Source organism: Schistocerca serialis, chromosome 2 (genome assembly GCF_023864345.2).
Source record: "Schistocerca serialis cubense isolate TAMUIC-IGC-003099 chromosome 2, iqSchSeri2.2, whole genome shotgun sequence".
Taxonomy (NCBI): domain Eukaryota; kingdom Metazoa; phylum Arthropoda; class Insecta; order Orthoptera; family Acrididae; genus Schistocerca; species Schistocerca serialis.
Genome location: NC_064639.1, coordinates 1,026,599,000 through 1,026,625,216, shown reverse-complemented (window position 1 = coordinate 1,026,625,216; position 26,217 = coordinate 1,026,599,000). Strand labels below are relative to the sequence as shown.

Below are 26,217 nucleotides of genomic sequence, written 5' to 3'. Positions count from 1 at the left end.
CATAACCTGGCAACTGCAAACACATGGTTCAAATAGTGTGACTCACATCTAATCGCGCATTACAGCAGCACTAATGCCATGCAGATTGACTACATCCTCTTGAGACACCGTGATCTCAAAGATGTGCTTGATGCAAAGGTCATTCCCTATGAAACAGTTGTGACACAACAGCGTCCATTGATCTGGAAGCTACGAAACAAGTTGCCAACAAACAAGCACGTAGATCGCACAGGACCTGCAAGAATCAAATGGTGAAAATTCAAGGATAAGGAAGCCAACATCACAGCCTGAATTACTTTGCCACTAGTTATCTTTGGCACCAGTTACCACAGTTGAAGAAAGCTGGGAGAAACTGAAAGGGTCTGCTCATGAAGCTGCACATGCAACAAAACCAGGACGATGGAGGATCGATAGAGATATGTGGCTCTGGAATGACACCATCAGAGACATGGTACACGCATAGAAACGATTGTATCATGAGTTACTTGCCAATAAAACACCGGAGCGATGGAATGTATACAGAACGGCCTGTAGAGATGCAAAACAGGCTATAGCAGCAACCAAATCCTCACGTTATGCTGACGTAGACGCAAAACTTGAAACACATGAAGGAGAGCAGGACATATATCGACTCGCTGAAGCAAGACATCGCAATTCGGAAGATGTTCATCAGTTTACGGAGTCAATGATGTGTTCTGTAATCTGCTAGTTGACTGGAAGAAGGCCAGAGAACGATGGCGCAGCTATTTCACAGAAGAGTTCCCCTATCCACCAATACCCACTGGCCATGCTGTTGAAGGGCCCGCAAGAGAAATTGCAGTCAAAGAGGTCAAGACTGCTTTGAGGAAAATGAAGCCTGGGTAAGCCATCAGCCCAGATGATCTTCCAGCAGAGGCAACAGATACGCAACAGAGCACCACTGTGCCTATCTTTAAGAAGAAGGGAAATCCTGCTGCATGCACCAACCACTGTCCAATTCGACTTCTCTGCCACGCCATGAAAATCTTTGAGCGTGTTCTGGACCAAAGAATCGATGAGATCACACAGATTTCCAGAAACCAAGTTGGATTTGTGACTAAATGCAGCGCAACTGATGTGATTCATGCTGCAAGACTCTTAGTCGAGAAACAGCATGAGAAAGCCAGCATCTAGCATTACTGGATCTCGGCTAGGTCTTTGACTGGGTGCCTCACAGCATCAACAGTATGATGTGTCAGAGCAGCTTATTAACTGGGTGCAGTTACTTTATGCACAGCCAAGAAGTTATGTCCGTACAACCTCAGGACTATCTAAGGACTTTCCCATCAAAGTCAGCGTCCATCAAGGTTCTGAGTTATCACCACTTCTGTTCATTCTCGTAATGGACACCGTGACAGCTGACCTGCACCGGCCATTATCAAGGACCCTACTTAATGCTGAAGATGTGATGCTGCTAGCAGAAAACAAGCTCGATCTGCAGAGCCAAACTAAAAAATGGAGTGAAAGGTTGGTGCAACACGGTTTGCACCTTAATTTGAAGAAAACCGAGTACATGACATCAGACAGACATGAAATGGGAACCATCACGATTAATGGTGTGAAGATCTGACTCATGTGAGTAAGTTTAAGTACCTTGATTCCACAATCACTGTTGACAGCCGACTCATCGAAGAGGTCAACACCAGAACTCACACAGCCCGGATGAAGTGGCAAACAACAACCGGATCACTTACAACCGCAGGATGAAAGATAACTTAAAATCAAAAGTCTATCACACTGTCATCTGACCAGTCACCTTGTACAGCGCTGGCCGACTGTGGTGTTGAGACAGAACACCACCTAAGTGTAATGGAAACGAAGATGCTAAGGTGGACAGTGGGCCTCACTAAGTTAGATCATGTTTCCAATGACAGCATTAGGAAACAGTTTGGTGTTGCACCGATCCAAGACAAGATGCATGAGTGTTGTCTTCAATCGTTTGGGCATGTTTTACAGGCCAGTGATGACTCAATTGACAAGGCGGGTTACACACTTGAAGTCGTCGGCAGAAGACCCAAAGGATGACCTAACCAACGTTGGGCTGATACAATTCATATAGACCTCAAATGCACGAAAATCCACCCAGATGCAGCCTGTGATAGACTGAAATGAAGACAACGGACCCATGTAGCAGACCCCGCAGGCACGCGGGACAAACACTGAAGGAAAAGAAGAAGAAAGATGGTTCTCAGTGCCTCAACTGAATAACAAATGTGGAATCAGCACCCTCCAGACAAGGAAAACTAACAACTGTGATTATGTTGATATTCTGTAAACTATTTGATTTCAGAATTCTTTTACTCTCTATCTCTCGCTAGTCACGGAACAGTTTTTCTGAGGCTTAAAGGCCATCTGAAGTGGAGCCACCGAGTAGCTCCAATTGAATAGGGAATTCAAACCACTAGCTTTTGTGGTTTCAGGATAGTGTTGCCTCCTTAAATCCGACAAAGCATGAGACGTATATTTTGCATTAGACTATGTTTGATAAGCTGAAGATATTGACATCTTTTTTGAATTTGATTAATGCATACTGTAGCCTCATAAAATAACTAACAACAGTGAAATTTGGTGGCAGGAGAAACAGTGTGTCCAGCCAAGTGAATGAAGGACTATAAATACAAAATCAAGTAGGGGTAACATAAGAGTAGACGTAATAACGAATAAGAAAATAAAAATGTGAGTGAGCTACTACAAACAGCATGTGGACACATTATCATGGCCAAGATAGCCATGAAGCCAACACTGAATACACTAGTACAAGTTTATATGCCATCTAGCTCTGAAGATGAAGAAGAGACGAAATTATTCAGATAGTTACAGGAGATGAAAATTTAATAGTGATGAGGGACTGGAATTTGATAGTACGAAAAGGAAACAAGGCAAAAATAGTTGGTGAACAAGGACTGGCGGGAAGGAACGAAAGAGGAAGCTGTCTGGTATAATTTGGACAGATCATACTTCGTCACTACCGCATGGTTTAAAAACCACAATGAAGGTCCTATATGTGGACAAGAACTGGAAACACAGGAAGGTGTCAAATGCATTTCATCATGGTAGGACAGATATTTCAAAACCAGATTTTTAACTGCAGAATATTTCCAGGGGCAGAGTGGACTCTGTCCATAATTTATTGGGGATGTAGTACACATTAAAGCTGAAAACTTGCAGAAAAGTAGGAAAGTAAGGAAATGCAGCACAGGTCAGTCGAAATAAATAGAATGACGAAGGGCGATTTTGGCATGACTGACAAAAAGAGGTAGCCTTGAGAGATGAAATAGTGAAGGCAGCAGATGATAAAATCAGTATAAACACATAGTCTAACAGAAACACTTGTATAATGCACAGGATACAAGACCTAATTTATGAAAGGAGAAAATATAAAAATGCAGCAAATCAAGCGGGAAGAAGTGAAAACGGATAACTAAAAAATAAGACTGACCGAAAGTGAAAAATGGCAAAGCAGGAATGGCTAGATAAGAAATGCATGGACGTATAATCATGCATAACGAGGGGAAAGATGAGGCTGCCTACAGAGTAATTAAAGTGACCTCTGAAGAAGATAGAAGCAGCTGTATCTCTGTCAAGAGTTCACATGGCAAGCCAATACTAAGCAATGAAGGGGAAACTGAAAAACTTCTATGGGAGGTGGGACAACCATAAGGATAGAGAATTGCAAAACCAACCATGGTTGCAAACACTGTTGTATGCCATTAAGTGATGATGTATGTGATAGTACTGGAGGGGGTGCCGCTAAGTGGTGATGTACACGAAAGAACTGGAAGGAAACATGAGGATTTCTTCATTCGAATGCTAGCAAGCATACGAGGAGCATGGAAAAATATACAAACGGTGAGCCAGTAGAGATGAACTTAATGTATGGAATAGCCAATTGCAATCGACGAACTGCTGGATACATTTACTGAGAATGCTTTCTAGATAGATATAAACCACACCACAGTTTGTCTGAACGTCTGCATTGAAATTTGTGTGGGTAAAGGTAATTAACAAGTGGCAGTGCTAGTGAGGACAGCCCACAATTGGTGCATTCTGTCGTTAGGGAAGAAAGTGTGTTTGGTGCCGTGGAGATTAATCCAAGTGCAAGTATACATACCATTGCCTCGGACTTAAGAATTTCTTGTAGCAGTGTTGAGTGTTTTTAGATGCCTTGTCATTACATGCCTTTCATCTCCAAAGAGTGTAGCTATTGCTCCCCAATAACCATCCTGTACATGTACACTTTGCACAGTGCTTTCTGATACAAAGTGACCAAGATGTGCATTTCCCAGGCTGTGTGTTGCTCACTGATGAGGCTACATTCACTAGGGATGGCGTATTCAATCAGCGCAACAAGCATTTATGGGTATCAGAAAACCCCATGGTGTGCAGTACCACACCACGACACATCATCATTTCACAATTAATGTGTGGGCGAGTTTGGTTGGTGACTGCTGACCTTTTACCATTCCACTGGACAGTCTCGAATTATCAGACTTTTCAGGAACAGATTCCTCTTGGCTTGAAGATGTTTCAGCAAATGTGAGGCACAGCATGTAGTTCCAACATGATACAGTTTTCGATCGTTTTGGACTGGCTGTTCACGGGCTTTTGAACAGGTCATTCCCACATCAATGGAATGGGTGTGGTGGACCATGGACCATTCCCCTTGCCCCCCCCCCCCCCCCCCCCCCACTCAGCAGATATTCTTGAGCCTTGATTTCTTTCTGTGGGCAGCCATCAAATCTCATGTATCATGATCCTTTGGAGTCTGAAATGGATATCACTGCAAGAATCGTCTGTGCAGGTGCTACAATCAAAGAAACTCCAAGCAAGTTCGAGCATGTCTGGCAGTCAATGCTCTGCTGGTGTTGGGAGTGTGTTGCAATCTGATGGTACAAGTTTTAATCATCTGTTGTAACATTAGAGCTGTATTCACATTTGTGGCCACATGTTACTATGCTATTCTCAATCTTTATGGTGTGCCTCACCTCCCCCAGAAGTTTGTCACAACAGTTCTGAAACAGCCAGTACAGAAGGGGTACACACGGGAGACAAACTGGGAGGTAATGTTATAGAAAGGGAAGAGGAAGTAAACAAAGGTGAGACAGAAGATATTATACTGACAGAAGAATTCGACAGAGTGCTGAAAGTAGTACGCCAAAAAGGATCACTGGAGTAAATGATATTCCCTCAGAATTACTGAGATGCCTGGGAGAGCCAGCTATGAGAAAGCTGTTCCTACTTGAGAGCAGAGTATATGAGACTGGTGAAATACGCTCAGACGTCAAGCAGAATGTAATACTTCTAATTCCTAAGAAAGCACGTGTCGGCAGGTGTGAATATTCCCAAACTATCAGTTTAATACCTCATGCTTGCAAAATACTGACACGAATTATTTACAGAAGAATGAATAAACTGGTAGAGGCCAACCTCATAAAAGATCAGCTTGGGTTCCAGAAAAATGTTGGGACACACAAGTCAATGCTGCCCCTATGAGTTGTCTTAGAAGATAGGTTCAAGAAAGGCAAATATGTGTTTACTGCATTTGTAGATATAGAGAAAGCTTTTGACAATGCTGACCCAGTTCTCCTCTTAGAAATTCTGGAGGAAACAGGAATAAAACACAGGGTGCAAAAGTTGGCAAATATTTATTCACAACTTGCACAGAAATCAGAATGCAATTATAAGAATAGAAAGATATAAAAGGGAAGAAGTGATTGAGAAGGGTTTGAGCAGGGTTGCGGATTATCTCCAATGTACTGTAATACTCCAATGTTATTTAATCTGTACATTAAGTAAGGGCAACCAAGGAGAAATTTGTACAGGGAATTAAAATATCAGATAGAAGAAATAAAGACTACGAGATTTGCCAATGACATTGTTATTCTGTTGGAGGTTGCAAAGTACTTGGATGAGCGACTGAACACAATGGACAGTGTCTTTAAAAGAATTTACAAGATGAACATCAACAAAAGTAAAACAAAGGTACCTGAATGTAGTTGAATTAAATCACGCAATGCTGAGAGAATTAGATTAGGAAATTAGACACTAATAGTAGTAGACGAGTTTTGCTGTTTGGGCAGTAAAATAACTGATGATGACCAAAGTAGAGAATATATAACATGTACACAAGCTGTAGGGAAAAAAATTAAGAAAATGACGAATTTGTTAACATTTAATATAAGTTTAGTTGTCTTTTATGAAGTTATTTGTCTGGAGTACAGCATTGTATGGAAATAAAATGTGGATGATAAAAAATTCAGACAAGAATAGAAATGTGGTGCTACAGAAGGATGTTGATGATTACAAGGGTAGATCATATAACTAATGAGGAGGCACTGAACAGAACTGATGAAAAAAAATTGTGGCATAACTTAATTAAAAGAACTGATAAACAGACATGATTCATCATGGGGCATGAAGGAACTGCCAGTTTGGTATCTGGTTGAAGCGTAGAGGTACAATTGTAGATGGAGACCAAGGAATGAATGCAGTAAGGCAGTTAAAATGGGTGCAAGTTGCAGTTTTAATTCCGTAATGAAGAGGCCTGCACAGGACAGAGTAGCATGGAGAGCTGCATCAAACCAGTCTTCAGACTGAAGAGCGCAAAAAAAAAAAAAAAAAAAAAAAAAAAAAAAAATTACTTTTCAAGCGCAAACGTAATAACATTCTCAGATAAATCTCGGTTGTAAGAATAATTCCTGAATCTCTGCATCACACGCAAAGTATATTAGCATGTAGTGTCAATGTCCATCAGCTGTCTCTCAACAAATATCTGCTTCCTCGGATTTCTTATCACTTCGTATGTTACCACTGTAGATAGAAGGATGGAACACACTAGTCAGAAGAATGGATTTACTCATCAATTAACTGGATCTGCTAATTCATATACTTGGGTCAAGTGACTACCCCATTTGAGTGAGGGGGAGAGGGGGAGCAGGGGGGGGAGGGGGAGCAGGGGGGGGGGGGGAGGGGGAGCAGGGGGGAGCAAGAGGGGAGAGGGGGAGGGCGCTTGCTGATCAACAAATATAATAATTTTTAACAATTTTTGGCATACAAACCTCCTACAATAAGGTAAACGTTTGGAAATAAGTTTTTTGCCTGCAGCAACTGACGGGCATGCCCTTGGTGAAACAGATCATATATTCCATCAGCATACACCCTTATTGGTCGACCAACTGTGAGAAAAATACAAATGTTAGTACTGTTGACAATTAAGAAAAAAAGAATGATTCAATATTACATTAACAAATTATATCTCAGAAAAGATATCTTAAAACCACCAAAGTCTTTAAATGACTCATTATATTATTTTCAACTAATTTTCATTTTGAATACTCATGAAGTTAACAAATATCAGTAACATAACATGGACGGGGATGTCCTGTGACATCAAACGTACAGGCAGAACATAGAAGTTCAGTGAAGTACAATTTAAAATCATGATGCCTGATATAGTGGAGTCCTGTGCTCTATCTGTAATTTTCACATCAATGGACTCTCATTCAATGTTATGAGGATAATATCTGTCAACTTGATTATGATTTATGATAAAACTGTTAAGATAACAGCTTTTTGCAATTTTAAGACATCTTCTCTGAATCATTAAAGAGCCATGTAGCAGTGCTTGCAGAAAAAAGTTATTTGGAACAAATTATGATTAGGATACATTTGATGTAATTGGATCGATAAAAAACCTGTTCATCAAGGGACAGCAGGAGAAAACTTATATGAAGGATAAACAAATCTGCAAACTTTTGGATACTGGCTCCTTATGGCGTAACGGCTGGTGGGGAAGAAAGAGAGGTGAAGGAAAAGGACTGGAGAGGTTGAGAAAATGGAGAAGCACTTTGCACTTTATCAAACCCTCCAATAATTCTCCCCTGACCCAGGGTTCTGGGCAACTTTTATGAACTCTCTTCACTTCCTCAATCTTTCCAGTCCTTTTCTTCACCCCTCTTTCTTCCCCTTCAAGCCTTCTGGCAGGAGAAGCAACCACAGGTCCGAAAGTTTGCACATTTCTTTAACCTTCACAAAAGTTTTCTCCTGCCACCGCTTGGTGAGTACATTTATCAGTTACAACACATTATCAAAAATTGATTAGGATAGATTGCTACACATCATAAAGAGGACACATTGGGGAGCAGACAGGCACAATGAAAAGATTGTCAGGCACTGAGTTTCAGCTGAAACCTTCTTCAGAAAGTAAAACACACACACATTCACACAAGCAAGCACACCTCATGCACACATGACCACTATCTATGGCTGCTCCAACCAGAGTGCAACTGTCGCACTAAACAGAAGCAGCGATAAGGACTGGGATGGGGAGGGAGAAGGGGGAGGGGGGGGGGGATGTCAGCACAAACCGGCAGTGTGTGCAGAGACTATGTGATGACAGGACAAGGCTGCCAGGTGCAGCTTTGGGAGGCTGTTGGGGATGTGGGGGGAGGGGGGGGGGGGGGGCACGGTAGAAAAGGAGAGGAGCAGAGAAGAGGAAAAGAGCAGTGGGTGCCTTGGCAGAGAGCAGCAGACATTGAGGGTGAGGGGAAGTGAACTGGGAGAAGGTGACAGGAGGGAGGAAGAAGAAACTGTTGGCTAGAGGGAGTGGGGATAGTAGATTACCATAGGTTCAGATAGGGGTCATTTCTGGAGCAGAGGATGTGTTTTACAGGTAACTCCCATCTGCATAGTTTCGAGAAGCTGGTGGTGGAGGGAATCTTATGACCAAGGTTGTGAAGCAGCCACTGAAATTGAGCTTGTTTTGCTCAACTGCATGTTGTACTATGATGTGATCAACTTTATTCTTAGCAACAGTTTGGTGGAGGCTAAGCATCCTAGTGGACTGCTTGTAGTCGTACCAATCAAAAAGCTGTGCAATGATGGCAGCACAGCTGGCCTGGCCTCTGAAGCAGTAGGATAAGCGTGTGACAGAACTGGAACAGAAAGAAAGTACTGGGTGTGTGGATTGGGAAAGTCTTGCATCTGTGTCTTTCACAGAGATTATGACGCCTGTGGCTAGGCTTTTGAATTGGGAGTGGCCTAGGGGGATGAACCAGGATGCTGTGGAGGTTGGGTGGTCAATGGAACACCACTTTAGGTGGGTGAGGGGGGAAGGAGCTTGGGTAGGACGTCCCTCATTTCAGGGACATGATGATATATAATCAAAGCCCAGATCAACAATGGGGTTCAGTTGTTCCAGTCCAGGGTGGGATTGAGTGACAAAGGGGGCGCTCATTTGCAGCTGGTCCTTGGGGGTGCCAGGAGGATTAGGTGTGTTACAGGAAACCTCTTTGGGGACTAGGCTGGGAGGATAGAGCCTGTCTGTGAAGGCCTTTGTGAGGCCTCTGGCGTACTGGGAAAGAGAGTTTTTGTCACTGCAGAGAGACAGTTCCTAGGTGACCAGACTGTGTGGGAGTGATTTTTCAGTGTGGGGGGATGACAGCATCCCCAAGTCCCCCCAAACTAAAGTGTCGTTCTATTGGCAACACAACCTCCACAACATCCTGGTTCACCCCTATGCTACTCCCAATCCCAAACCCTTGACACAGAAATGATATCCCTGTGGAAGACACAGGCGCAAGACCTGCCCAATCCACCCACCCAGCACTTCCTATTCAGGTTTATCCTAGTCTGCAAGGGGCCATAAAACCTGTGAAAGCAGCCTTGTCATTCAACAATTCTGTTGCAATCACTGAACAGCTTTTCATATCGGTGTGACTACCAACCAGCTGTCAACCAGGACGACTGCTCACCGTTAATCTGTAGCCAACAGCAGCAAAGTGGACCACCCAGTGGCACAACATGCAACTGAACATAATGTGCTTGATTTCAATGGCTGCTTCACAACCCAGGCCATATGGATCCTCCTTCCCATCACCAGCATTTCTGAACTGTGCAGATGGGAGCTATCCTTACAAAACATTCACTGCTCCTGAAATCTTCCTGGCCTCAACATATAGTAACCTGCTGTCCCCACACCCTCAAAACAATGGTTTTTGCCCACTCTGTCCTATCATCTCATCCCAATTCACATCACCTCATCCTCACTGCATGCCGCTCTCTGCTACGGCACCCAGCAGTCTTTTCACCTTTTCCACCCATCTGCTGTTCCACTACCTGTTCCTCCTCCTCCCACCCCATACCTTCTTGATACTGTGCCTAGTAGGGTTGCCCTGTCATCATACAGTCCTTGCACACTCCTCCAGGCTGCACCAACTCTTTCCCCTCATCCGTACTGTGCTGTTCTTCCCCCTTCCCCACCCCAGTTCAGATTACTGCTTCTGTTCAAAACAGCTTAGTTCCATTCTGGTTGGAGACAGGGTTCATATATGTGCAAGGAGTGCTTGCTTGTGTGAATGTGTGTGTTTTCCTTTCTGAAGAAGGCTTTGGCCAAAAGCTCAACAAGTAACAGTCTTTTCATTATGGTTGTCTGCCACTCGAAGTGTCACTGTTATGGTGAGTAGTAATCTATCCAATTCATAATATTGTTAATATTCAAACCTGAACTTTCCATTGTTTGAACAAATTATACATTTTAAAAAGTGTATTACAATCTTTAAACATGAAAGTAAGGGTTAAGTTTTGTTATCTAATATATTCATTTAAAAGATATTAAGACTATACAAAAAGTATACTATGTGCAAATGTTAATTCCTCATCCTGAGCTTTCATGCCCGTAGATTACTCCCCAGGTAGATAATGAAATAAATGCAAACAGAAGAAAATAGAAAACAGTGTAATTCAATGAAGAAGGCTGGGATGATATAGCTAAAAAATAAATTTGTAAGGAAGGAAAGAAAATGCCCAAAATTCGAAACTGGTGCTCAATTTGAAATGTGTTATTCAAAGATAAATGTCTTAATGTCAGTCATTTTCATCACAGCACACACTGCTGTTACTACATACTATATTAGGGAAAGCACAACTTCATGACCAATTGCAAAATCTGTGGGTATACATTAACTTTCTACCATCAAGCAATGATAGAGACTGACCTCCTGTCCTATGTCTTTTTTTTATTTTGTTTTACTTTAGGGTGCAAAAACAACTAGGGTCATACACACCCATGTCAGAACCACAGTACACGGAGATAAGAAAGGAGTTAGAAATGATTACAGATTAAGCCCAATCGACGGAAGGAAAGACAGCTAAAAACATGGAGTTGGAGAAAGGTCCATAAAATACTGCATAGAGACAACGAAGATCCTGAACTAAAGATTAAATGTCCTTCGTCATATTGCTACGATTGATAATAAGTAAAATGCGGTCCACAGCCTGTGTGTTATTTACTAAAATGGCTTATAACTCAGACAGCAAACATAAATTAGAATGTATGTGGTTAAAAAAAAGAGCATTCCATCAGGAAACGGCGAACCATTAACAGTTGAGGACATTGAGCACATATTGGTGGGGGATCACCACTTAAGAAATGGCGATGGCTAAAAAGACAGTGTTCAATATACACTCCTGGAAATTGAAATAAGAACACCGTGAATTCATTGTCCCAGGAAGGGGAAACTTTATTGACACATTCCTGGGGTCAGATACATCACATGATCACACTGACAGAACCACAGGCACATAGACACAGGCAACAGAGCATGCACAATGTCGGCACTAGTACAGTGTATATCCACCTTTCGCAGCAATGCAGGCTGCTATTCTCCCATGGAGAAGATCGTAGAGATGCTGGATGTAGTCCTGTGGAACGGCTTGCCATGCCATTTCCACCTGGCACCTCAGTTGGACCAGCGTTCGTACTGGACGTGCAGACCGCGTGAGACGACGCTTCATCCAGTCCCAAACATGCTCAATGGGGGACAGATCCGGAGATCTTGCTGGCCAGGGTAGTTGACTTACACCTTCTAGAGCACGTTGGGTGGCATGGGATACATGCGGACGTGCATTGTCCTGTTGGAACAGCAAGTTCCCTTGCCGGTCTAGGAACGGTAGAATGATGGGTTCGATGACGGATTGGATGTACCGTGCACTATTCAGTGTCCCCTCGACAATCACCAGTGGTGTACGGCCAGTGTAGGAGATCGCTCCCCACACCATGATGCCGGGTGTTGGCCCTGTGTGCCTCGGTCGTATGCAGTCCTGATTGTGGCGCTCACCTGCACGGCGCCAAACACGCATACGACCATCATTGGCACCAAGGCAGAAGCGACTCTCATCACTGAAGACGACACGTCTCCATTCGTCCCTCCATTCACGCCTGTCGCGACACCACTGGAGGAGGGCTGCACGATGTTGGGGCGTGAGCGGAAGACGGCCTAACGGTGTGCGGGACCGTAGCCCAGCTTCATGGAGACGGTTGCGAATGGTCCTCGCCGATACCCCAGGAGCAACAGTGTCCCTAATTTGCTGGGAAGTGGCGGTGCGGTCCCCTACGGCACTGCGTAGGATCCTACGGTCTTGGCGTGCAACCGTGCGTCGCTGCGGTCCGGTCCCAGGTCGACGGCCACGTGCACCTTCCGCCGACCACTGGCGACAACATCGATGTACTGTGGAGACCTCACACCCCACGTGTTGAGCAATTCGGCGGTACGTCCACCCGGCCTCCCGCATGCCCACTATACGCCCTCGCTCAAAGTCCGTCAACTGCACATACGGTTCACATCCACGCTGTCGCGGCATGCTACCAGTGTTAAAGACTGCGATGGAGCTCCGTATGCCACGGCAAACTGGCTGACACTGACGGCGGCGGTGCACAAATGCTGCGCAGCTAGCGCCATTCGACGGCCAACACCGCGGTTCCTGGTGTGTCCGCTGTGCCGTGCGTGTGATCATTGCTTGTACAGCCCTCTCGCAGTGTCCGGAGCAAGTATGGTGGGTCTGACACACCGGTGTCAATGTGTTCTTTTTTCCATTTCCAGGAGTGTACAATGTAGCTAAAGTGATGATCTCGTAGCGAGAGGGCCGAGAGGAGGTTGGCCACGCTGCTGGGAAAGGTTTAATTCCCCGGAGCTTGTTCCCATTAAAGGAAGACCAGTGGTGACTCCAAAGTGACACCACCTGCTGACAGAGGACAACACAGGGGTCACCTGAGGGAATGGAAGTACCAGCAGGCTGAGGTTCAAGGACTGCAGTGTCACAGCCCCGTTTCCCCATCAGACCGACATGATCAGGGACCCCACATAAACATCACAGTGGCTCCATCAACAGTGCACAAATGAAAGCTTTTCTGGATTTGTTACACTAAGAGATGTACGGGGTACAGCACACACAGGCTCTAAAAGGGCACTGAGAGTGTCTGAGCAAATGACACAATTTGAAAGCCTGTGTCACCAGATGTACTGCATGGCCTGATACAGGGCAAAGAGCTCCACTGTAAATACTGAGCAGTGTTCTGGAAGCCGATACCGAAAAGTGTCGGTGCCAATGATGAAGGCACACCCGACAACATGACACCACGGTTAGTCTGACAGCCATCAGTGTACACAAAGGCACATTGTGATGTTCCGTGCGCAGGTCCAGAAACTTACAGCGATAGAGGAGTCCAGAGTAGTGTCCTTAGAAAGCAGAAGTCCAAGTTGAACAAGGAATGGCACACGAAGCCAAGATAGTGAAGGGTTCACAGCCACTGGGAAAGTGACAGGTAGCGTGAAGTTCAGCTGCTGGAGCAACAGCCAAAAGCAAATTCCATGAGGTAACAGAGAAGATGGACACACCCCATACTGGCGATCAAAGCAGTCATTGGAGAATGAGGCATAGAATGGGTGGCCAGGCATGGCAGACAAACATCAGGTGTATCTGCTGAGGAGAAAATCATGGCAGTATGACAGTGGTAGCTTGGCAGCTTCTGCACACAGATGATCAACCGGGCTAGTGTAAAACGCACCAGTGGCCAAATGGATGCCACAATGGTGGAGTGTATTGAGGCGGTGTAAGATGGACTGACGTGCAGATGCAAAAACGAAATACAAATAGTCTAGTTTCGAACGAACAAGAGACCGGTACAAACGGAGGAGGATGGTTCGATCCACTCCCCAGGAAGTACCGCTAAGGACACGTAGGACACAGAGGGACCAGGTACAATGGGCAGTCAGGTAAGACATATGGAAGGACCAAGAAAGTCTTCTATCAAGCACGAGCCCCAGAAATTTCATAGTTTCAATGAATGGAAGAGCAACAGGCCCAAGATGTAAAAACAGTGGAAGATCCCACTGTGCCACCTGAAATTCGTACAAATGGTTTTGTCAGTGGAAAAGTGAAAGCCACTGTTGATGCTCCATGAGTAAAGATGATCGACACAATGCTGAAGACAACGCTCAAGGAGGCAAGTCCGTGAACTGCAATAGCTGACAAAACCATCAACGAAAAGGGAGCCCGAGGTGCCCAGCAGGAGACAGGCCGTAATAGGGTTAATGGTGGTAGCAAAGAGGACGACGCTCAGGACGGAACCCTGAGGCACATTGTTTTCCTGGATGAAGGTGTCCAACAAGGCAAACCCAAGTGTACCTCAAAAACTCGGTCTTTTAAAAATTACTGAAGGAAATGGGGCAGGCAGCCTCAGAAGCCCCACGTGTAGACTGTATGAAGGATACCAGTCCTCCAGCAAGTGTCATACGCTTTCTCCAACTCGAAAAACACTGTCACAGTCTGGTATTTCGGCCTTCACGACATTGATTGAAAAAGTGACAAGATGGTCAACTGCACAAAAGTGCACTCAAAATCCACACTGTTCAATGGTTAGTAAATTGTGAGATTCAAGCCACCATACCAGCTGGGCATGAATCATACATTCCATCACCAGAAATGGGAAGGTAGCTACAAGGTAGGTGTTTGTCCTTACCGTGCATAAATATGGGTATGACAGAGGCTTCAAGCCAGCGTCTGGGAAACATGCCCTCTGCCCAGGTGCAATTGTATGTATGAAGGAGAAAGGGCTTGCCCACAAGAGAATGGTTCTTCAACACCTCAATGTGAACATCATCTGGCTCTGGGGCGGAGATCGGCATGAACTGGAGAGCATGATCTAGCTTCCTCATAGTAAAGGTGGCATTGTAGCACTCACAATTCTGAGAAGAGAAGAATACCACCTGAGCCTCCTCCACTCATTTCTGATGGAGGAAGGCACAGGGTGATAGCGGTTGGAGCTCGAATTCTCCACAAAATAGCGGCCCAAGGTGCTGGAGATAGCAACAGGGTGCACTATGACATCATCTGCTACAATCAGGTCAGAAATTGGAGAATGGACCTTGGCCCCAGAGAGCCATCGGAGGTTAGCCCACACAACAGAATAGGGATTGGAACTGTTAAAAGAACTAGTAAATGAAATCCAGCTAGCTTTTCTGCTGTTCCGGAGAATGCAATGAATACAGTTCGCCACCATTGTTTATTACGAATACAGTTTGCCACCATAAGATAATGGTTAAAAACACAGAGCACTCACAAATTGTGTCTTGGCATGCCTCAGTCCACCAAGGGACAGGGACATGGTGAGGTGAAGATGAAGAGCAAGAGCAGGGAATGGAACATTCTGCGGCAGTAAGGATAACACTGATAAGGTAGTAAACCTGGCCATCACAAATAGGGAAATGTTCGTCAAATGTCACCAGGGAGGAGTAAAGCCTCCAGTCGGCTTTAGAAAGCTGCCATTTAGTGTGCACATAGGCACAAATGGACAGCACATGGGAAATGGTTGCTCGAGTGTGTCAGAGAGAATGGACCACTTGAGATGACAGGCAAGCTGGGCAGTACAGAAGGAGAGGTCCAAATGGAAATAATGTGCATGGAGTCTGAAAGGAACGCGAGTGCTCCCGTGTTAAGACAGATGAGGTTAAGTTTATTGAGAACGTCAGCCAAGAGGTCACCTCACAGTCAGCCTCCAGGAGAACCCCAAAAGGGGATGGTGCACATTAAAGAAAGGGGTGAGGGAGTTGCCCAGTAAGCTGGCAGAAGTATGCCATGGTGACACTGAATGACAGAAGGATGTAAACGGTAGAAAAGGAAAAGGTGAAGTGAGGAAGAAAAATGCAGACTATAACAGCTTGAAAACCATTAGGCACGGAGATGGTTTGCCTATGAGCATCATCCTAGATGAGCTGCATGACACCCCCACGAGGTGGAATGCCGTCCTCAAGGGGGAGGACAAAGCAGGCCGGAAAGAAATGCAAGAGGTCAAAGCAATCATGGGGATGTAATTTTGTTTCATGAAGGCACAGAGCAAGTGGACGCTTTTATTCCAAGAGCAGTCTTAATTCCTCTTTTTTGGATCTAAGGCTGCGAACATTCCATTGGAGGAGAATCATGACGAGGAGGGAAAAAGTGAAGGGGTGTCACCTCGATGGCTGCTGAGTGTCAACCTTTGAAGACTCACTGCTTCTGGGGGCAGAGGGTGGAGGATCCTGCTCCACGAGACCTACAAAAGTGTCGGCATTCTCCCTCTGTTAGTCTGCCGAGTCTAAGGCAGAGAGAAGGTTGGTGGTGGACACTGGCAACATAGAGGTCAGCCAGGTGAGAGCATCATACAGCAATACAGTTGAAGAGGATCTCCAAGTCAGTGAAGGGAAAGACCATTTGCCTCCGATTTCTTGGAGCCTTTGTGGGTGGCAGATGACAATTCAGATGTTTGTCGGCTGGAGGGACGTAAGAAGTCAACACAGGAGTATTCCTTCTGTCCTTTCTGACCAGCTGGTGGTGTAGCAGATGACTTTGTCCCATGAGCGAAAGTTCGGTGGCTTACTGCAGAGCCGGAGGAGGAGATGGGGTTGCTACCGTGACACTGGGAGATTTTAAAATTGCGGTGCTTAAGTTGAGGTCGCATGCCTGCGGAGCCATGTCTTTCGTGAAGCGAGAAGTAGCAAGAACAGTACTGTAAGTGCTAGACAGTACAACATCAGAGTTTTCCATTTGCAAACGACAGGATAAGGCACTTTTCTTCACCCAGATCTCCCGGATGGCCCGTTCATCAAGATACGTGGGACTACCTCAGGTGGGGGCTGCACATTCAGCATTGCAATTGATGCAGTGGGGAGGAGTTGGTAAACAATCACCCTTGTGGACAACCCTACCACAGGTTACACACTTGGCGGGTGTCGATAGGACATTAAAATATGGTTGTAATGATGACAAATATAGCAGCACATCAGGTTCAGAATGTATGATGTGACTGTGATAACTTCATATCAAACAGAGTGCATTTGAGCACTAACGATGCATCTACCTGTTTTATCACCTGACGGATTGCAATGACGCCCTGATCAGAGACGTAAGTTTGGATTTCTGCCTCAGTCAGACCATCGAGCAGCCTAGTGTAAATAACACTGCGTGAATATTTCAGTGTGTGACGGGCCTCGACAGAAGCAGGATAATTGTGGAGGAGCGAAACTGCGAGGAGTAGTTGTGCTTGAGAATCATAAACCGTCTCCAAAAGCAAAATGTCACTGCATCGTAAATGAGAGCACGATTTCACAGGGATAGAAACTGCATCAGCACATTTCTGAATAATAAACAGATTTGCTGATGCAAAGACTGGTCATCTTCAGTATGTGAAACCACGAGAAACCGTGATGCAGAAGGGAGGGTCTTTGAATTGTGAGCTTTATTCCATTTGCGTTTGGTAGATGTTGACTGATAAGAAGGCAACTGGCTCACTGTAAGAAAATCCCGCAAGATTGCCAGCATCTCTGATGGCGTGCTCCTTCCAACTAGAGGCCCCCTCTGAGGGGGAGCGCACCCTCCTTAGGTGACGGTTCACACCTCAAGTCACACCTGACGAACATCTGACAGAGGGACCAACAGGCAATTTTGGAAGGAAGAAGCCGAGGCAATCACCCCTCCCTGGGCCTGGCCTGTAGCAGGGGTATGTGTGAACCCTACGTATTGGCACACGGTTGGGAATTGCTTGTTACCCAGTCACCTGTTACGCATCAGATGCATCAGTCAGCCTTCAGGAGTGCACAGGCAGGAAGAAGAAAATGAGGAACCTCAAACACCGAAGGAAGCATAGGAAAAGGTGAACAAGGAAAAAAAAGAGGAATGAAAATCAGGGAGAGACTTTTCTGATGTCAGCTACTGAAAATGCAGTACACATTCCCAAAGTAGTAGTAGTAGTAGAGGGTTTTTTGGGCACACGACAGCAAGGTCTTCAGCGCCCGTTCAGTAACATAGTGAGACGGGTGTCAAGAAAAAAAACTCAGAACAGTAATATAAAACAGAACATAAAACACAGGTAACAAGCTTTGAAAAATATGTGCCTACCCACACGGAAGCGTGGGATGAAGCAGGGCGTCAGCAGTAAAACATGGTCAACACAGGAAGAAAGTGGTAGAGGGAGCTAAAACAATGTAGCAGATGGAAGTGGCTGGCTGACCGCAAGGAAAAAAGGGAGGAGCCAGCCACTCTGCAATACACCAAAACCCCCAGCCTAGAAGTTTAGGCCAGAGTCCAGACACATCACAAAACTTTAAAACCCTAGACACACACGTCTCATCGTTAGCTAAAACACAAGGCAGATCCCCATCAACTTGTGCTTCTGCCCTTGCATCATGGTATAAAATGCAGTCTGTAAAAATGTGCCGGACAGAGATGTGCACACCACAAGCATCACAAAACGGAGGATCCTCCCGCCGTAATAAAAAGCTATGTGTGAGAGGACAGTGCCCGATCCGAAGACGTGTGAGGGCCACCTCTTCCCGCCAGAGCAACCGGCAGGAGGAATGCCACGGCCAAGTTGTTGACTTTACCAACTGCAGTTTACCACAACTCCATGCACTTCCTGTGGAGTGCAGAGATGACAGATTGCAAGCGGATAGGACACTGGACCACATCCTGCTCTCTGCAGGCCTCCTTGGCAGCCCGATCGGCCTGTTCATTGCCCCATATTCCGACATGACCAGGCACCCAGCAGAAGGATACCGCCTTACCCCGCCGTTGGAGCAAGTACAGTTGGTCATATATCAGCTGGACCATCTCTTCAGTCAGGTACAGGTTCTGCAGTGATTGTAAGGCACTAAGAGAATCAGAGCAGAGAAGAAATCGATCACCCCGAACACGATTCATCTGCTCCAGTGCCTTCAGGGTCACACGGAGCTCCGCTGCGAAAATGGTATATTCAGCAGGGAGGCGAATCCGGGTAACATGATCAGGGAACACCACAGAACAGCCAAGGAAATTCTCCTGTTTGGAGCCATCAGTGTAAATGACGGTGAAAGCGTGATGCACATCTAAAATGTTAAAAAACAGTGATTGGAATCTAAAATCTGGTGTGCTATCTTTCTTAAAAGTAGTCAAATCTAAAATAAGTTTGGGTCTCCGAAGGAGCCAAGGTGGAAATCTGCTCCAACCGCGACGTAAAACACAAAGACCAACCATAGACATCGCAGCAACGCAATCCTGTGTGCGAATCCCATAGGGCTGCGTCGCACGTTGCCGGTTATGAAATAACCGTGCCAGAGAAGGCTGAGCAACGGTATGGTATGCAGGAGTGTATGGTGTGGACAAAGTTTTATACGCCTGGCGTATTGTAAGTAGCCGTCGCCGCATATGAAGTGGCGGTTCACCAGCCTCTGCACAGAGGCTTGGTATAGGGCTAGTTTGGAATGCCCCAGTGGCCAACCGAAGTCCTTCATGGTGCACAACGTCCAACATCTTTAAGTACGAAGGCCTCGCAGACCCATACACCGTGCACCCATAATCGAGCCGAGATTGCACAAACACCCTGTAAAACTGGAGCAGACAAGTCCTGTCAGCTCCCCATGTACTGTGGCTAAGACATTTTAAAATACTTAAAGCCTTAAGTGTCTGTCGTTTCAGGTCTTTAAGATGAGGTAACCACGTAAGCTGCGAGTCAAAAATGAGCCCCAGAAATCTCACTGTCTTTAAAAGTAAGAATAGTGACCCTCAACCTCAACTCAGGAAAGGTTAAAATCGAACGAGAATGGAGAAAAAGAACACATACAGACTTCTCGGTGGAAAACTTAAAACCACTCTTCTGTGCCCAGTCATCCAAACGTCTAAGAGTAAGTTGCAACTGACGCGTTGTCGTTGCAAGGCTTGAAGAAGAGCAAGACAAAGAGAAATCATCCACAAACAAGGAACACTGGACAGGACTTTTCACTATGGACATAATGCTATTAATAGCGATGGCAAAGAGAGTCACACTTAAAACGCTACCCTGAGGGACTCCGTTCTCCTGCTCAAAGCGATCAGACAGGACGTCTCCAATTCGGTATCTAAAATATCGTGACGAGAGGAAAGACTGAATAAAAAGAGGAAGACAACCACGAAAACCCCATCCATGAAGCTGCTCCAGGATAAGACGCCTCCAAGTGGTATTGTAGGCCTTCTCGATGTCGAAAAATACACCCAGAAGGTGATGACGGTGCAGGAAAGCTTGCTGTATAGCCGCCTCCAGGAGGGCAAGGTTATCGAAGGTGGAACGAAACCTCCTGAACCCACACTGAAAGCTACTAAGGAGTTGCCGGGATTGTAACATCCAGACAAGGTGGCGGTTGACCATCCGCTCCAAGGTCTTTCCCATGCAACTAGTGAGGGCAACACAATGGTAGCTACTCGGGCTCATGCGGTCTTTCCCAGGTTTTAAAAAAGGGATTAAAACTGCCTCACGCCACGCACCAGGAAAGTGACCCGACGCCCAAATGGCATTAAAAAGTGCGAGGAGGATTTCTTTGTTGCGCATTGTGAGGTGCCATAGCATACTGTAATGGATCCTGTCGTGACCAGGGGATGTGTCACGAGCTGCAGACAATGCAGAATCCAGCTCCCACATAGAAAATGGGCAGTCGTAAACTTCGTGAGAGGTGGACTGCAAGTCCAGACTACATCTCTCAGCAACCGCTCTATGGCGCTGGAAACCTGGATCTTGACTGGTTGTTGCAGTAAATATGCTGCCATAGTCTGGGCAATATCTCGCGGGTCCATGTGGAGAGTGCCATTATTCATTAAACAGCAGCTATGGGGCACCTCCCTCCTCTGCCAGAAATTCTCCTGATGGTCTCCCACACAATGGAACTTTTGGTGGAATGATTAATGTTGTTCAGGAACTTTTGCCACGACCTCTTCTTGCTCTCACGAATAATGTGGCAATTTCTTGCCCTCGCCACTGGAAAGGCCGCAAGATTCTCAGCAGTCGGCCGACACTGGAAACGACGCAGAGCTGCACGCCTGGTCCTGATTGCAGAGTGGCATTCGGCACTCCACCAAGGGACAGGTGGCCTCTTCCGGTGGCCTGTGGACTGTGGAATAGATGCTGCAGCGGCGTGGTGGACCGTTGTGGTAACATGATCCACCCACGCCTCAACATTCGCACAGTGTTTGAACTGGGCCAACTGGCTATAAAGCGTCCAGTCGGCTCCACTGAGCACCTATCGTGGTGGTCTCCTTTCAGGGCCCACACCATCTGGCAGGTGAATCCAGATTGGGAAATGATCACTGCCGTGCAAGTCAGCGACCACTTCCCAACGAGCACTCGCGGCAAGAGCTGGAGAGCAAAGCGAGAGATCAATGGCAGAGAACGACCCAGTCCCTGAGCAGAAATAAGTGCTCTGTCCTCCATTGAGCAAGTAGTCACAGGATGACAGGAGAAGCCTCTCAATTGCTCTACCCCTGGGACAGGTAATTGCAGAGCCCCAAAGCACATTGTCGGCATTAAAATCACTACAAATAATGAATGGCTGGGGGTGCTGTGTAAGAAGGTCGGTGAGGGCCACTTCATCAAGTGCATCATGTGGGGGCAAGTAAAGCGAACATACAGTCAATGGATGATGCACGTGCACGGACACAGTGATGGCCTGTAAAGTCGTCGTAAGTGAGAGAGGTGAGGAGTGGTAGTCCGTCCTGACAAAAATACCAACGCCTCCTCTAGCTCTCTCCCCACGCAGGTCGTCCTTTTTGTGGAGTGTATAGCCTCGTATCTCAGGGGAGTATGAGGGATGGAAATAAGTCTCCTGGAGACATAGACACAGTGGTCTACCCTGAGAGAGTAGAAGAAGTTCCTCCACATGCGTCCTGAACCCTTGCAAGTTCCACTGAAGTATGGGAGCCATCTACGATGGAGGTAGCACCTTCATCCTGTCTCTCCGACGGGGCGGGGAGACCGCAGCAGGTGGAGGGGCAGGCGTGGGACGAGAGGATTGTCCACACAGCAGGTGGAGGGGCAGGCATGGGACGAGAGGATTGTCCACACATACATCATATTCCATCAACTCTGGGGAAGAGTCAGATGAAGCCTCACATAAAATAACATCCGCATGGTCAGACGATTTACCACGGGATTTGACCCACTGTTGCTGCTGTACAGGAGCTTTCTGTGGTTTGGTGGGCTTTGGGGGAGCTGATGTGGGAGTGGTAATTGGCGCACTGGGCTTTGGAACTGCCTCAGCTGTTGGAGGCGCCAGGGGCTGGCCCAAGTTCGCCACTGTACCTTTGTCTGCCGTTCGAGTAGGGGCTACTGGCTCTGAAACACTGGCTGTGTTGCACATGCACTGACAGCTGCAGGTGTTAGTGGCAACACTCACCACCTCGGTCTGCGTTGAGGCATCGACTTTTGGAGTAGGCTTCTGAACCAGGGATGCAAAAGATGTAGCAAATGTGGGAGGTTGCATCGACTTATAGATCTTCTTGGCCTCACCATAGGGGATACGCTTGGTTGTTTTTATTTCCTGGACTTTGCGTTCCTCTAAAAATATTCGGCAGTCCCTACTCCAAACAGAGTGGTTCCCAGAGCAATTGATACATTTGGCCGGAGACGAGCAACCAACTCCTTCATGAGCAGCCTTACCACAATTGCCACAAGTCGCTTCGCCTTTACATCCTAAGGTGGTATGCCCAAAACACTGGCATTTAAAACAGCGCATTGGGGTCAGGAAATAAGGCCTCACACTAAGGCAAAGGAAGCCAGCTTTAACATATTCAGTAAGTTTTGTGCTACTGAAGGTCAGAATAAAGGAGTCGGATTTGACAAGATTGCCATCAACCCTCTTCATGATATGTTGGAAATCAATGATACCTTCCAGAGCCCACTCACATTGCAGTTCTTCCTTGGGAATGTCAACTAGATCCCGGCATGTCACAACCCCTTCGCTGTAGTTCAAGGTGCTGTGCAGTTCAGTGTCTATGGCATACTCTCCAAGGCATTTAGCAGATTGGAGGTTAGTTGCTTGCTGGGAAGTGGAAGTTTCCACTGGCAAGGTCCCTTTACGTAAGCGCTTCACCGATTTTAAGGAGCCACAGATTCCCTCCAAACCCTTTTGTATATAGAAGGGTGAAACCTTCTTGAAACTACCCTCCTTCCATTTCACAATGAGAAACACATTCGGATTACCAGAATGCGTTCTGTTATCTAAGACTGGACTTGTCAAAGAAGTGCTGGAGTCAGGGGGACTGACTGCACGAGCCCTCTTAAGAGACTGGGTGTTAGAACCTTACAGTGGCCCACCCTTTCCGCTGAGAGGAAGAAAAGAGGATTTCAAAGGATCCATCTCGGTCTCACGAGCAGCTAGAGAACTAGAAGTCCACCTAGACAGAGCCCAGCGTGCCTAGGTAAGTCTTATACAACTGAGGTGCGGCAGGTTCCCCAGAGGTTGCCCGCTAACGACTGTTCCACCTCAACAGCCATGAATCTCATCAGTGCGCAGCACACCTCGAGATTGAGGGATTGTTTATAGAGGTTTATTCCATCCTCGCGATCCGGATGGTCAAGCCAAGATCCCCATTCCCTGAGACACACAACATTCCACCGCCGTGCCACACGGTGGTCGCTGAAGTATGCTCAGAGCTTACAGTGACAGGGGACAGGCAGCGCTTACCAGTCCCCAGCTCAGGAACCCCGGGGTCGCCAAGCCTGTACCCGGCGCCTGAATGCTGAGCTCCTGGGGGCACATTCCCAAAAACATGCCAGACAGCAAGAGGGTAGGTATGCAACATGGAAGGGAAAAGATGCTGTAAAAGCTGGGGTCCCGTGGTAGCCAAGCTCGAACTTGCCAAAGAGCGGCAAGCCCCGTGGGTGGCTGTCCTACATGTCACATTCAGGAAAGTTGACAAGTCTACTAAGGAGATAGACAGTGTTGGCAATACAGACATCACTTTTAGTTCAGCTGCAAAACATTCTCATAGTCAGCTTGTAATGCTTTCCTGACTCTAGATCAATTTTGCTGTCACAATGAAAGAAGAAAGCAACTTTTACATTAATCTGCACTACCTTAGCATATTTGACAAGATAATATCTTTTTGCAACTTTAACATCTCCGATTTTCACATGGAAATGTTAAACTGCTGTTTATATGGGTTGGACAAAAATATGGGAACACCAAAACCACAACACATTACCATGCCTAATACAGTGTAGGAAACCTGCTGGCATTCAAAACAGCTTCCAGTCATGTTGGAATGGATAAATCTTATGCCATTCTCCCTGCAAAATAGTGGCAAGTTCAGGTAAAAATGGAGGGGGGGGGGGGGGGGGGAGAACAGTGATCGTGCACCCTTCTCTCCAAAGCACATCGCAAAGGCTCAATAACACTAAGGTTTGTCGATTGCGGTGGCTGGGGGATGCACCAGTTAAGCCTTATGCTCACAAAACCAGTCCTGGACAATGTGAGCTGCGCAATCAGGGGCCCTGTCGTCTTTTAACAAGGCATCACAACTGGGGAACAAACGTTGTACCATGAGATGGAACTGATCAGCCAAAATGCTCACATAATCGCTGGCAGTAATGTGACATTTCAGAGTACACATAGGGCCCATGGAATATCACAATATGACTGCCTAAATCACCACCAAACCCCTGCAGTGCTTCACTCTTGGGACATAAACTCAGTCACAAGTTGAAAACACTGTGAAACAACACTTGCCAGACTAAATGACAGGTTTGATGGCTTTGGCACCACATTTTCCTTTTATGGACATTAGCATCACTGATGAATAGTTTTGGAATTCCTGCTTATAGAGTTCCCTTTGTGTTGTTTTGATGCTGACATGGACTGCAAGTGCAACAATCAGTCCTGTAGTGATTTTCGCAGCCGTTGTCCTCTTTATTTTTGTCAGAGTTTGAGATGTTGTCTCTTGAAATGCCAACCATTTTAGTTCCCTTGGTTACGAAAATGCCCACAATATGATAACCAACAATCTGCCTACATTTGACTTCACTTAGTTCCAACATAATGCACTCACAGCTACAAAGAACACTGTTCTGACCATGACTAATGTTTGTAATGTTTTGAGGACATTGCACGGATGTCGCTCATGGTCAAATACTACAAAACAAACTGCAGGCTTGGCTAGCATCTGAATTTATTTTCAAGCATGCATTTCTTGTGGTGTTTCCATATTTTTTTTCCCTGTCCCTGTATTTAACAATAAGTTTATGACTCAATAATATCAGGAAAAGGATAGACTGCTACTCAGTAAAGATGACCCGCTGAGTTGCAGATAGGAACAATGGAAGGAATGTTACACATTAGGTTTTGGCCAAAGTCTTTTTCAGTAAAGAAAAAACATACACACATTCACACAAACAAGCACAATCATGCACATATGACTGCCAGCACTGGCAGCTCTGACCGGAATGCAACTATCATGTGAAGAGCAATCCGGGGTGTGCGGGGAAATAGGAGCAGTAGCAGGGTATGGGTGGGTGGGGTGGGGTGGGGTGGAGTGGGGTGGGGGGGAGGGGGGTGGGGGGGGGAGAAGGATGCTGTCTGGCAGGGAGTGCAGGGACTAGACGGCAGCCTGACAAGACAGTCAAGCGCAATGTTGGGAGATGGCTATTGAGGACAAAAATAGATAGTGGGAAAGGAGAAGAGCAGTGAAGAGGAAAGGATAGGCAGTTGCATTGGCAGAGGGCAGTGCACAATGAGGGTGAAGGGGCATAAAAATGGAGGAGGTGATACGACATATGGGCAAAAACTTGGTCGGAGGGTGTGGGGACAGTAGCATATTGTAGGTTGACGGTGGGATACTTTTGGGAGCAGAGAATGTGTTGTATAGATAACTCCCATCTCTGCAGTTCAAAAAAGTTGGTGGTGAACGCAAAGATCCAGATGGACCAGGTTGTTAATCAGCCACTGAAATCAAGAATGTTATGTTCAGCAGCAAATTGTGCCTTATGGTGGTCTACTCTGCTCTTGGTCACAGTTTGGTGGTGGCCATTTATCTTGGTGGACAGTTACTAGGTAGCCATACCAATACAAAAAGCTGTGCAATGGTTGCAGCAGAGCTGATGTAAGACATGGT

General features: G+C 46.2%; 1 protein-coding gene across 8 annotated transcripts in view; it reads right to left on the bottom strand.

Annotated features, from left to right (window-relative positions):
• The window catches only part of LOC126458440 (choline-phosphate cytidylyltransferase A-like), a 133,350-nt gene that overhangs the window by 85,344 nt on the left and 21,789 nt on the right, over nucleotides 1–26,217 (bottom strand). For all 8 annotated transcript variants that reach the window (XM_050095497.1, XM_050095500.1, XM_050095495.1 and 5 more), the window contains one exon: nucleotides 7,077–7,193. In XM_050095497.1, the coding sequence (XP_049951454.1) occupies nucleotides 7,077–7,193 (117 nt within the window). The remainder of the gene's footprint in view (nucleotides 1–7,076; nucleotides 7,194–26,217) is intronic.